This window comes from Lygodium microphyllum, chromosome 1 (assembly GCF_053477565.2).
Source record: "Lygodium microphyllum isolate KBCC chromosome 1, Lygodium_microphyllum_v1.1.10, whole genome shotgun sequence".
In the NCBI taxonomy this organism is placed as follows: Eukaryota; Viridiplantae; Streptophyta; class Polypodiopsida; order Schizaeales; family Lygodiaceae; genus Lygodium; species Lygodium microphyllum.
In genome coordinates, this window is record NC_141135.1 from 31166680 (window position 1) to 31180157 (window position 13478).

Genomic DNA, 13478 nt, shown 5'->3' on the forward strand with positions numbered 1-13478 from the left:
TGAAGGAGTTGAGCAGCCAGTGTCTCTCAAAGGAGCGGACTGACGAGGAGACGGTATCAAACAATCATTATCTCTCAATGGAGCGGACTGCAGAGCCGTAGGTCGTGGAAGCCACTATACCTAAAAATAAGGGGGAGAAGACTGCCATTGGCATTGCGACAATCTCCAAGAGGTCATAGCGTCAATCAATCCTCCATGTGCTCGAAAGGACTTAGTGCGCATCGGATGCATCTTATTGCCTTGAGCATAGTATTTTGATAGCCGATACACAATGATCTCTGTGGCCCAAAAAAGAGAGGTGGCACAAGGAGTGCTTGGTGGAAAACGCATATACTCCAGGGGGATGGGAAGCAAAGGTGAAATTCGGCAAGCATCGGTGGTGTGTTCGGTGATGCCACAGTAGGAGCACCCAATAGTCTAGTCATCTGTTGGTAAAGAAGCCATGGATACCACTGTGCCTTGATGAAGAAGGAAGAGGTTAACCACCATGAACCACGAACCGCAATGTCCGCCTCAAGGGGTATGAGGGCAATGTGAAGTACGAACCGCAATGTATGCCTCAAGGGATGGGAAGGCAGTGGAAGGGCTGGAGGTGAGCTGCTAGTGAAAGGAGGATGCGACCAGCAATAAGAGGTTGCAACCAGTAGAAAAACGCAGGTGAGGAGAGAGAAAGACTAAAAACGTAGGCAAGACAGCTTGTAGGAGAGAGAAATACTAAAAACGTAGGCAGCAGGTGAGAGAAAGACTAAAAACGCAGACAGGATAGCTTGCAAGAGAGAGAAAGACTAAAAACGTAGGCAGCAGGACTGTGATGACGTGGCAAGCTGTACGGCAACAGGTCTGTACAGAAACAACAGTCGCCTCGCTAGAATCAGTCCCAAACTGCGTGAAGAGGGTTGGAAATAAGGCGCCAACTAATGGAGACATCAATGGACAGCTTCGGCTGAGGTGTCCTCCACGAACAGGGTGTGAGCAGCAAGCCGAAACACCTAAAATCTGCAAAAACGAGATTTTGATGTAACGGAAGAAGAAGAGAAGTGGATGCCGAACCCGCCACCGGTCTTTGCCTTCACTAGAGTGGAGGATCTTTGCCACTGTCTAAGTAGAACCGGCTCTAATACCATGTCAAAAGATGACGTACCAGCGAGATAGTAGGGTTTGCAAAGAGGAACACGGAGTGAACTTGGCAAACATGAAGAAGAGAAGATAAGAGAGAAGAAACTCTAATGAATGGAAGGATGAAGTTATGAATCATGGAGTGAATGTGATACGAGGGAACAAGGGTGCCGTAGCACAAGAAAGATGATGAAGACAGCCACGAATCACGAACCGCATGTCAAGATTGTGGGAGAGAAGGAAGGAGTCTCACTTGTAGCTTTCTTGCTTGCACAATGGGGGAATACACACAAAGGTGAAGGCTGAAAACAGTTTTTCTCTTCTTAGTTGTGTAAGCCAAAAAGAACACTAGTACAAAGAAATAGAAGAACCCTATATATGGGTCTCAAACCAAACTCAACTAACTAAGGTGGCATACTAACTGAGCCACGAACTAGAGTAGATAAGGATAGCTGTCATCTAGCTATTATTCATGGGCGGTGTACCAACCGCATCTGCAGCTAACAAGTCGGTGACATAAATGCACAACGGTCACCCTGGCATATCACGAGTGGAGCTCGATATCTCAACACTCCCCCTCGAGCTCGACCCCAATTCCTGCACACCAAGCAGGTCTCTGAACTTGCGCAGCTTCTCTGCGCCCAATGCCTTCGTGAATATGTCAGCTACCTGATCCTCTGTGTTGACATAAACTAGATCAATAAGACCTAGTAAAACCCTCTCCCGCACATAGTGATAATGCACCTCAATGTGCTTTGTTCTAGCATGATAGACTGGGTTATTTGCCAAGTGTATACTACTCATGTTGTCACAATAAATGACAACTGGCCCATCTGTAGGCTGATGCATATCATAAAGTAGCTTATGCAACCAAGCTACCTCACATGCAACCATTGCTGCACCCCTGTACTCAGCCTCTATGCTCAACAAGGCAACTGTAGGCTGTTTCTTGCTGCTCCAAGTGACAGTAGTACTCCCAAAAGAAAACACATATCCACTGGTAGATCGTCTATCAGAAATACTACCAGCCTAATCAGCATCAGTGTATCCATGCAACCGTATCTGAACCCCAGTCTCATAAAATAGTCCATACTGCAATGTGGACTTCACATACCTGAGTATGCGTCTAGCCGCATCCAAATGCGGTTTCCTTGGAGCCTGCATAAATTGACTTACCAATCCAACAGCATAGCTCAAATCTGGCCTAGTAATAGTCATATAAATCAAACTTCCTACTATGCGTCTGTACATAGTAGGGTCTTCGATAAGCTCACCTGCATCTGCGCTCAGCTTCACATTCTGCTCCAAAGGAACTGAAATAGGCTTACAGCCTGTCATCCCATATTTGGACAACATGTCCAATCCATACTGCCTCTGCAAGAGCCGTATCCCACTTGGTGATCTAATCACCTCAACGCCCAAGAAATAACGCAGCTCTCCCAAATCCTTCATCTCAAACTTCTGCTTCAATAGCATTTTCACATGAAGGATATCTTCATCACTATCACCTGTGATAATCAAATCATTAACATAAATGACAAGCAGCATAATACCTTTCTCTGTTTTTCTCACATAAAGTGAGAAATCTGCCTTGGAAATTTGAGAGCCAATAGTGATAAGATACTGTCCTATCTTGTCAGACCATGCTCTAGGTGCTTGCTTCAAGCCATACAAGGCTTTCTTCAACCTGCAAACAAACTCAGGATGAACAGCATGCACATAACCTGGTGGCTGCTCCATATAGACCTCTTCTTGCAAATCACCATGCAAGAAGGCATTCTTTACATCCATCTGATGTAAAGACCATCCCTTTGATGCAGCCATAGCAATGACTGCTCTTACGGTTGCCATCCTTGCAACCGGACTGAATGTTTTTTCATAATCAATGCCATATATTTGTGAATATCCCTTGAGTACTAATATTGCCTTGTATCTGTTCACAGAACCATCTGCATTGTGCTTTACCTTATAAACCCACTTACAACCAATTGTATTCTTATCTTTAGGCAAAGATACCAATTCCCATGTAGCATTTGCTTCCAAGGCATCCATTTCTTCATCCATGGCTTTCTCCCATTTTTCTTTTCCCATGGCTTGCTCAAAAGAAGTGGGTTCTGGTTCCTATATCACTTTGACCATATAGGCATAGTGAATGGCTGTAAATCCATCATATTTCAGCCTATCCACAGGATACCTAGCTCTGGTAGACCTGCGCAAAGTAGGCTCACTCCCAGATGCTCTCAAAACATCCCTGGTCTTCCTTACTCCAGGTGTAACAATAGAAGGAATACCCAACTCATCATCAATGCTCTGTTCTGAGCCACTGGATTCACCATCCACATAAGAGTGACCTGCATTCACATCAAACATGGGCTGATCTACCTTCTCTTTTCCTTTTCGTGATACCTGCATACCACTATCTGCATTGCTTTGAGAGGATTCTCCTGATCTCAATCTGCCTGTCCATAGCGAAGAATGTGAACCACTGATAGAGGACGCTCCAGGTCCACTAATATCTTGTGACTGCTGCTGTGAATTCTGTGCAGCATTACCATTTTGTGCATCTACATTATCAATCACATTTACTAGTTTATACCAACTACTCATCTCATCAAAAACATCTCTGCTCACTGTAAACTTACGAGTAGAAGGGTTATAGCATCTATACCCTTTTTGCTGCAGAGAATAACCAATAAAGATGCACTTCTCAGCTTTTGGATCCAACTTGGATCTCAACTCATCTGGCACATGAACATAGGCAATGCAACCAAAAATTTTCAAATGAGAAATATCTCGTTTCCTACCAGTATACCTCTCCTCTGGAGTCATGCCATGTATTGCTGCAGTGGGAGTCCTGTTCATTATATAGACTGCTATAGCAACTGCCTCAGCCCAGTAAAAATCTAATAGGTCTTTTTCATTGAGCATGGCACGAGATACCTCTCCAATATGCCTGTTTTTTCTTTCTGCAATTCCATTTTGCTGTGGGGTATGACTACATGAATATTGCTGTTTTATGCCATGCTCCTGCAAGAACCTTGCAAACTCATTTGAGAGGTACTCTCCCCCTCCATCTGACCTTAGGCATTTTTATTTCCAAGCCTGTTTCTTTTTCAACCATAGCTTTAAGAGTTTTGAAATGCCCAAACACTTCACTTTTCTTTTTCATAAAATACATCCAAACTTTTCTGCTATAGTCATCAATAAAAGTGACAAAATAATGACAGCCTCCAAGAGATGTAGCTTTAGTAGTCCACACATCAGAGTGGATTAATTCCAATGGCTTCTTTTTCTCTTGAACATGTCTAGGAAATGGTTTCCTTGCCTGTTTTCCAAATTGACAAGCTTCACATACCTTATGCATTTCTACAACCTTGAATTTAGGCAATCTTGCAACAATATTTTAGGCTTGCATTGATTTAAGTCGCTGTACATTAACATGACCAATGCGTTTATGCTAGATATCAATATCTGCAACACCGGTCCCATGTGCAAATATTATTGCACTCAATTCAGGCATGTCTGCATCCAACGTAAACATTCTGTCCTTCTTCTTTTCTTTTGCTATCAAGCGACCTTTATTTTTCATATCCTCAACAAAGCATCCATGAGAATTAAATCTGACCTGCAAGCCCTGCTCAACCATTTGACCAACAGAAACTAGGTTCTTAGTGATATTCGGGACATGAAATACATCCGACAGGTATTTCTTTTTCCCATCCTGCATAGACAAAGTAATTTTTCCAATCTGCACAATAGGATGTGCAGTATCATCACCAGTCTCCACAAATCCTGGTTTTTCCATTTTCCTTGCATCCTGCATTCATTCTGCATGACCTATCATGTGGTTTGATACACCTGAGTCAACATACCACACATCGTTTCTTTCTTCTGCACTTGTCACAGAATTGGTCATGTGCTGCACCATAAACAAATGCTCATTTCTGTCATCACCCTGTCTACTAGAAGATGCATAATTCCCTTGTTGTAATTTTCCATTCATGATGTCATTCTGTTTTTTATAGCAGTTTTTAGCCATATGACCCATTTTACCACAGTAGTAGCATTCAACATTGTTGTTTGCATTTTGGCCTCTTTGCCATCCACCACGACCTCTTTGGCTCCCCCTGCCTCTAGAGTTACCACGTCCTCCTCCATAGGACTGGTTTTCTTGAGTTTACTGCATATTCTGATTTCTACCACAGCCTCCAGATCGGCCTCCTCTACCTCTGCCTCTACCTCTTCCAGCATTTGAGTAGAAGACAGCTTCTTTTGAAGTTCCTCCTGAAAAAGATGTACCACCATTTCTCTGTTCCTCAGAAATTAGAAGAGCAATCAACTCCTCAAAATCAGAAAATCTTTCACGGACGGAAATGGATGTTCGGAACTGTGCATAATCCTTTCCTAGACCATTCAAGGTCACAGAAACTAAATCATCATCTTCCACTAGCGACCCAATGGAAGCAAGTACATCTGCAATCTTCTTCACCTTCATGTGGTAGTCATTGATGCTCATACTTTCTCTTTGCACATTGTGCAACTCTTGCTTGAGCTGCATTTTCTTGGCTTGTGTATTTGTGCTATACATTTTTGACAAAGTATCCAATGCCTCCTTTGGCGTACTTGCATCTTGAATATGCACAATCATAGAGTTTGAAATGCTGATAGACAGCCAGTACATAACTTTCTTGGCTCTCTCATGCCATGCTTTAAATGCCTGCATTTGCTGTTGATTGGGAACATCAGGAAGAACTGGTTCTTCTTCATTTCCTATAACGAATTCCCAATATCCTTTTCCCATAAGGAAATTCGTCATTCTGAACTTTCATGCTTGGAAGTTGTTCTTGTCAAGCTTTTCAGTGACAATCTGTGAAAGAGAATCAGACGTCATTACAGAACACTGCAAAAAATGCTGTCACTGCAAAGAACACAGCTTCAGCCTCACAAGGACAAATCTGGCAAACTGACGAAAGTGGTATTTGACCACACAGTCACTTCCTAGTGACGATTTTGCATCAACAGGCAACAAGGATGATTCTGTAACTCCCAATGTCTCTGCGCACAGGCATACGATGCAATTTCTACAGTAACTTTTCACCGACTTGTAGAACAGTGGTCGCACAGCATAAACAGGGACTTTTCTTGAGTGCGTACAGAAAACTTCCGTCTCCAAAACAGGCCTCGAAATGGCCTCAAATCAAAAAAACACAGCAACCAAGGGCTAAAGTCATTTCCCGTAGCATATACTCCCTCTTGCTACACCGCAAAGGGCGTCTCAATCTGAGACAATGCACTCTTGCACTTTCCGACTGTGCTACCTGCTCCCAAACAGAAAAATGAAAGCAACACTGGTCCTCTTACTAGAACACCGCGAACTTGGTTTGCTTTCTTGAGCTCCTTACCACGAACAAGGCTCTGATACCATGTCAAGATTGTGGGAGAGAAGGAAGGAGTCTCACTTGTAGCTTTCTTGCGTGCACAATGGGGGAATACACACAAAGGTGGAGGCTGAAAACAGTTTTTCTCTTCTTAGTTGTGTAAGCCAAAAAGAACACTAGTACAAAGAAATAGAAGAACCCTATATATGGGTCTCAAACCAAACTCAACTAACTAAGGTGGCATACTAACTGAGCCACGAACTAGAGTAGATAAGGATAGCTGTCATCTAGCTATTATTCATGGGCAGTGTACCAACCGCATCTGCAGCTAACAAGTCAGTGACATAAATGCACAACGGTCACCCTGGCATATCACGAGTGGAGCTCAATATCTCAACACCGCAATGTCCTCTTAAAGGGGTGTGAGGGTACTGGAGAGGCTAGAGAGAAGAGGTGACGGACTGAATGAATCAGCCCGTAAGGAATGAATGAGAGAGTGGCCTATAAATAGGCATAGTTAGTCTAGGATGGAGCCTCTTTTTGAGGCTGCAAACCCTAAATGCAAAACACAGAAACACAAAAACGCAAACTGCAGGTGAAGGGTAAAGGGTTTCTCAACAAACTCCTCCAAAACGCAATCTACATATGAAGAGACATGGCGCCTAGCAACAAACAACAAGGAAGAATACTCCACAAACTATAATGTCCCCCAAGTCAGGATGCAAACAGCAATGGAGAGGCTGAGGAGTAAAGAGAAGAATGATGGATGACGACATTGATCTGATGGATGTAAGTTAGTGAATGTGTCTAAGAAAGAGAGTCTGTGCCCTATTTGTAGACACTAGGGTGTCTCGGGAGGCACCCCAAAATGTGGACGCCCAGCCTTTTTTCCAGCTGTGAGTGTGAAACCAAAAAAATTTAACGAAAGAAATGAACTCAATGAATGGGTTTCTCAACACACCCCCCCCAAAAGGGAAAGGCCTTGCCACTATCGAAACCAACAACAAGGCTTTCCCCTTGAGAGCAATACCTACTAGATATGGTCTAGTGGCTACAACAAGAAAGCAAAACATTAAAGGAGGAGCTGAAGGAAACAAGGAAGAAAGTTCAAGAGCTGGAAGAGCACAATAGCTACAAGACAAGACTATCCATCACGTACAATAATCTAAACCACAAAAGAGATTCCAGTAAAGGAAGTAATAACACATATTTAAGAAAAACAATAGCAAATTTGGCTTGCCAAGGAAATCAGGGTAGGAGGCTTTGGATGATGGATGGGACAAGGTCAAGGTCTTGGAAGATAACGAGATCGTGAAAGATATTTTAGTTTCAAAAATATGAAATCATACAAAGAAAGGTGTGTAGAGACATCCCTTTCATTAACATTGGGGATCCTTCAATCATGGTCAAAGGAAAGCATTTGGTTCTGAGATACACAATCATGCAAGAAAAAATAGGAGTAATGAGGCAGACTAGATCCTTGCAAGGAACCAAGATATGGATGGTAGATGAGCTCACACCCACCCAATTCAAGAATAAGAAACAAGAACTAACTAAAGTACATGAAGCCCAAGGATGGGGAGAACATGCAGTCTACAAACAAGGCAAAGCCATCATTGCAGCATTCCGAACATCCAAAATAGAAAGGAATTGACCATCTGAAAATGTTTACGTGGACCTTTTGACACATTGTACACCTATCTTACAATGATAGGCTGATTGTAGAGTTCACTTTTACTTTTTCCTTTTAATTTCCAGTTGATTATGCCTTTTTGACACCCAAAGTGGAATGTATAAAAGATGATTGATGTAGTTGATTGTGTCTTTTAGGTCAGTTTTGGCCTCCACAGGACATTGATATAACTTTCTTCCTTTCTTACTTTCTTTCTCTCCCCCCCCCTTCCCCAACAACCATCTAAATGGGTTGTGCCTCTTGGCTGTCAACCCATAGATGTAGATTCAAATCTCCCACTTTTTCTTATCTTTTTCTACATTGTAGACAACCCAGATACATGAATTCACCCAAAGACCTGCAGATGATTATGCATTTAGACTAACCAGCTGAGCCATACCCCTTTGCTCCCGCTTCCTCCCTCCTCTCAAAAAGTTAATTCTTGTCAGGGCTTAGAATGAGTTACTTTTGCTGCACACAGGTTATCTTCTTTCATCTTTGCCAAGTTCACAAGTCCCATCATTTCTCCATTTCTTCCTCCTTATGAGAAATGATTCAAAAATTCTAAGTCACTCTGCAACTTATCATTCCTAAGCACAAAACTGTGATCATCTTTCATACTATTGAATTCATCAGCCCCTACCCCACCTATGTTCATATACAAGAGAAAGAGCATCACTCTTTCAGCTGTGGGCATAATCAATCCAAACACTACTCATCTAAAAAAACCAATATTCAAAGAAGGCACAGACCTCTTTTTGTGTCTGCAGGATTTTCTCCTCCATGTCAAGACTGTCTCCTCTACAAGAACGCCTTTGTGACATTGGTTTTTCAGAAAGAACTCCCTCATAATTCTCTGTAATCCCATGAGAATCTAAGACATTAATGTTTCGCCTTAAAGATCGGGTAAGCTTCCCTTCTGCTTTTTCTCTGCTGTTATTGAATGCAGAGGCAACACTGCCATCCTGTACCTGCATAGTTCAGTAGCATGAGAAGGAATAACAGGTAAGGGAGCATGATGAAGCCAGGCAATACATGCACATATGCATGTATACATGTATGTACATGCATGCACATGGACTGGAGACTCTGCATCCCTGAGAAGCAAACTTAATGAAACTTCGAAAAAATTTGTTCTCTAGTGAATACAATTCAACCAGTTCTACTTGACAAAAACATGTCCATCTGGATTCCTCTTTAGAGCTCAGCATCTCCAAAATCTAGAAGATGAGAAGTACCTGCAAAAGCTTCCAGCTTTCAAAATCGGTTGAAGGGATATTATCCTTTGATTCAAGAGGACACTGAACTGCTGAATCATTGAGATGCAAATGCCCCTCTGAGCCACATAAATGGCTTTCTCTGTCAGGTGCACATGATGCCTCTTGTTTCATAATAGTTTGAAGTTTATCAGTGCTCTTGTGTGTGACTCCTAATAAACCTCTTGTGTCTTTAACAGAAGTGTTTTCTGCAACTTCAGTCTTTTCTTGTGTATGTCCCAATCTTGAGCTGCTATCTGGCACAGCATTTTTCAAATTTCTGAGAGACTTTCTCTTGGACTTAGCATAAGCAGACTTATCCTGCCATTGGTCATGATCACTTGGTTTGCCTACACTTGGAACCAAACGTGCCCGCAAATCCCTTATTAAAGTGTCTAAGGTTTTGCAGGGACTTGCCAATTGTCTAGAGTGAGATGAGCTTTGCTTGTCAGAACTTAAACTCCAAGATATGTTTTGAGGCTTTTTCATCAATTTGTAAAAAGCTTGGGGATTCAAATCAGATTTGGTCTGATTATTCTTCACATTCCTGCTGCTACTTTCATTAGCATTTATCCTTTGTCGATGGTGCTTGAGATCCTTCCCTTCCCAGTCCCATGTCCTTTTATTGGACTCACTTCCTTCATCAAACTCTTCTAAACCTTTTGACATCCTCTCTTTCCATACCTTAGCCAAATTACCAAGTACCCTGGCACGTGCCCGCTCTCTGAAAGTCTTCAATTTCTCCTGATCTGACAGCCAAGCAGCCCGGTTCAAATCAGGAACACTGTCAGCCCTCTGGAAAGCTGCTTTTTGTATGCCAAAAAGATCATGAGTGGTCCAACGTTCAGAACCTAAAGGAAATGAACCATCATGTAAACACCATCGACATTGGATCACTGCTCTTTCAGTGTTGAAAGTTCCACGCTTTTTCTCATCACCAAGGCACGCATAAGCCTGCAAGCAGAAGATGAATAGATTATCTTCATTACAATCTGATTGCAAATGGAATCAAAGCAAAGAAAATGCCATGCATGACAGTGATGAAGCACAAAACATGCTCTAAACATGAACGATCAAGTTATTATAGAATTCATGAGTTTCATTGTCCTGGCTGCAATTCTACCATAGTCAACTGAAAAATGTAGCTTTCAGACAAAGACCTTTTCTCTTGTTCAGTTTCCAATCCATGCATCTTCCACTTCTATTGAGCATCCAATGTAAGATCAATATGAATTTCAAGCATCCCACATGCAGAGTAAAATTTCAACATAAGCCATCACATGCTTGTGCTAATCCCAAATCTTTAAACTGCTAGAAAACCTCCCATACATTGGGATCATGCCCAGCAGATACCTCAGTTGTAGTGCATCCCTAAGTAGTGCCTCACAGTCCTACAGCCTGGCAACCTGATTCGGGGAGCTTCCTTTGCATCTTCGGCATCAAAGAGACATCGCCCAGCTGTCCATCTGTTCCAAGACAGGTAACCTGTTTCAGCACCCACATCAGGCTGCTTTTTTATCTTCTGATTTGCTGCCACAGCTGTGTTTCTGCTCCTCCAGGCCACCCAGCATAGTTGGACATTCCCGCAGCCATCGCGTACAGTTTCAAAACTAGTGAAAAAGCTCAAGAATACCAAACAGCTGCAAAAAATCTGTAAAAAGTATCAAAGTATGCGACAATAGAGAGACAATAGGGTTTGCGAGCAAAAACACAGTGTGTGTATGGCAAACACTGAGAGAGAAGAAAAACTCAGAAACACAAGAACACAGTGATGATACACTGAATCATGCTATGAGAAGAAAAGCCGAAACAATGCATCCGAAGCTCAAAAGATGACTACATTGTCCTGTCTGAATCACACGGTAGCACCTATGGGAATTTGCACAACGAAAGGAGCAAAATGCAGTCCTCCAGGCAATGAGCTATTGAAATAATCACTAGAAGGTGAATGACAGTTACTGAGGGAGAGAACCGCAATCCTCTAATGCCATCAAAAATGAAGAAGATGATCAACGGCTGTCAAGGGAGCGAACCATAGTCCTCAAATGTCAGGGAGTGAGCCTAGGTAGCAAAACGCAAATCCCAAAGTGTGTCGGAGCTGTCAAACATAGGGAGAGATAAGCCCAAATGTTGATGAATGAGGATGGTCGCCAAGGTGGAAGAAGCGTCCCAAACAATCAAACGCAAAAAAGTAATGACGCCTGGAGAAAGAGAAGCTAATGCCAGGGTGTGGGTGCTGCCGCAAAAAGGGGGCCTCCAAACAACAAAACGCAAATCCAAAAATAGTCTGATTGAAGAAGTTGACACCAATGCTCGAGCAAAGGACGCCAGGCTGGGAGAGCTCCAAACACAAGACCTGAGTAATGGAACACGATACTTGAAGGAGAAGGGGAAGCGTGACCACAAACTACGATGTCCTTCACTAGGGGTATGGGTAGAAGTGGAGAGAAGAGTGTTGGAGTGACGAAGAAAGAGGGGGTGAAGAATGACTGAAGTGGTATAGAATGAATGAAGTGGCTGCCTATTTATAGGCATAAACTATCTAGGGTGGCACACCACTAAGTGGGTGCCCACTAAAAAGGTGACCAAAATGTGGACACCAACCCTTCATGGGGTTGTCAGTGTGAAACCCTAAACGAAGAGTATAAACTAAAGAAGTGGTCTCTCAAAACTCCCTCTCAAGCCCAAAAAGGGATGAAGAAAGAGGAGCGAAGAGAGATACGATGAAGATGTATAGGATCTTGGAGGTCCAAGATGTCCACTTGAAAGGTAACTTGTAGTTAGGAACGGTAGATGGGATGAACTATAGAACCTAGCTCCACCTTGGAAGAGAAGCCACTAGCTTCATAACTCCATGCTGGAAGGAATTCCAAGGCCTCATCACCAAGTCGCAGCTAAATCTTCAAGGCCCCGATCTAAGAGTGGTACCTAAGGATCCTAGGTATCAATAGGAGAAATGATTGCTCGAAGACAGCCATCCCCAAAGAGTAAATGGTGGGCGACGAACTTCATGAAAGGTGAGAAGGATTGAAGCTTGCTTAGAAGAGCTATGGTGGGAGAGCAAGAGCAAGAAAGAGAGAGACACAAAATAGGAACTCCAACAATCACAATGTGTGACCGGCGGGCCTTCCTTTATTCAAACTATCACTAAAAGAATAAAGAATAAAGTGATGGTGACGGGCACTTGCCACCTGCAGTGTGCAATGGCGGATACTATTAGTGTAGTAACACACGAGCGGCTAGGTGAAGGCGCCTTTACTCCCAACAACCTCCCACTTAAAGGCGAATCTGCCCTAGTAAGAAGTGAAAAGAAAAAAAAAAGACAATATAATGTACACATGTACAACAGGACGAGGAAAAAAAACGCCATGTCATCCAACGCCCATCAATCTCCTGAGGAAGGCAAAGCGCTCAATAGTGAGGCTTTTCGTGAGCAGATCTGCAAGATTTTCGTCAGTGGAGATCTTGACAAGGTCAACAGACTTGTCCTCCACAACTCCACGTATGAAGTGATGCCTCACCTCAATGTGTTTCGTCTTTGCATGGAAGACAGGATTCTTGGCTAGCTGAATAGTACTCATAGAATCCGAATGCAGCGTAGGTATAGTATTAATCCCAAGGTCATGAACCAAACGGCCCAACCATATGGCCTCCTTGCAAGCCTCAGTGGTTGCAACATGCTCGGCCTCAATGGTTGCAACATACTCGGCCTCAATGGTAGAGAGAGTCGTACACTTCTGAACCTTGGACATCCAAGAGACAGCACCTCCAACACAGGTGAATACATAGCCAAAAGTGGACTTCCTACTATCTGTATGTCTTGCATAATCAGAGTCTGTGTATCCCACAACTCCAGTATCTTGGCTGCCATTGCAAATACACATATTTGCTATGCCTTTCAGGTATCTCATGATACCCTTCACCACATTCCAATGTTTCTTGTGAGGTGTAGCCATACGTACCACAACACCAACTACAAAGGAAATATCTGGACGAGTGGCTATCATGGCATACATCAAACTGTCCACATCTGATGCATAAGGGATCTTGGCCATC

At 42.9% G+C, this 13478-nt stretch overlaps 1 protein-coding gene across 2 annotated transcripts in view; it reads right to left on the reverse strand.

The window, feature by feature from the left end:
* LOC148040964 (uncharacterized) overlaps positions 1 to 13478 on the reverse strand; it is an 82599-nt gene that overhangs the window by 12574 nt on the left and 56547 nt on the right. For both annotated transcript variants that reach the window (XM_087675226.1, XM_087675229.1), the window contains 2 exons: positions 9405 to 10376; positions 8919 to 9137 (listed from right to left, as the gene is read on the reverse strand). In XM_087675226.1, the coding sequence (XP_087531352.1) occupies positions 8919 to 9137; positions 9405 to 10376 (1191 nt within the window). The remainder of the gene's footprint in view (positions 1 to 8918; positions 9138 to 9404; positions 10377 to 13478) is intronic.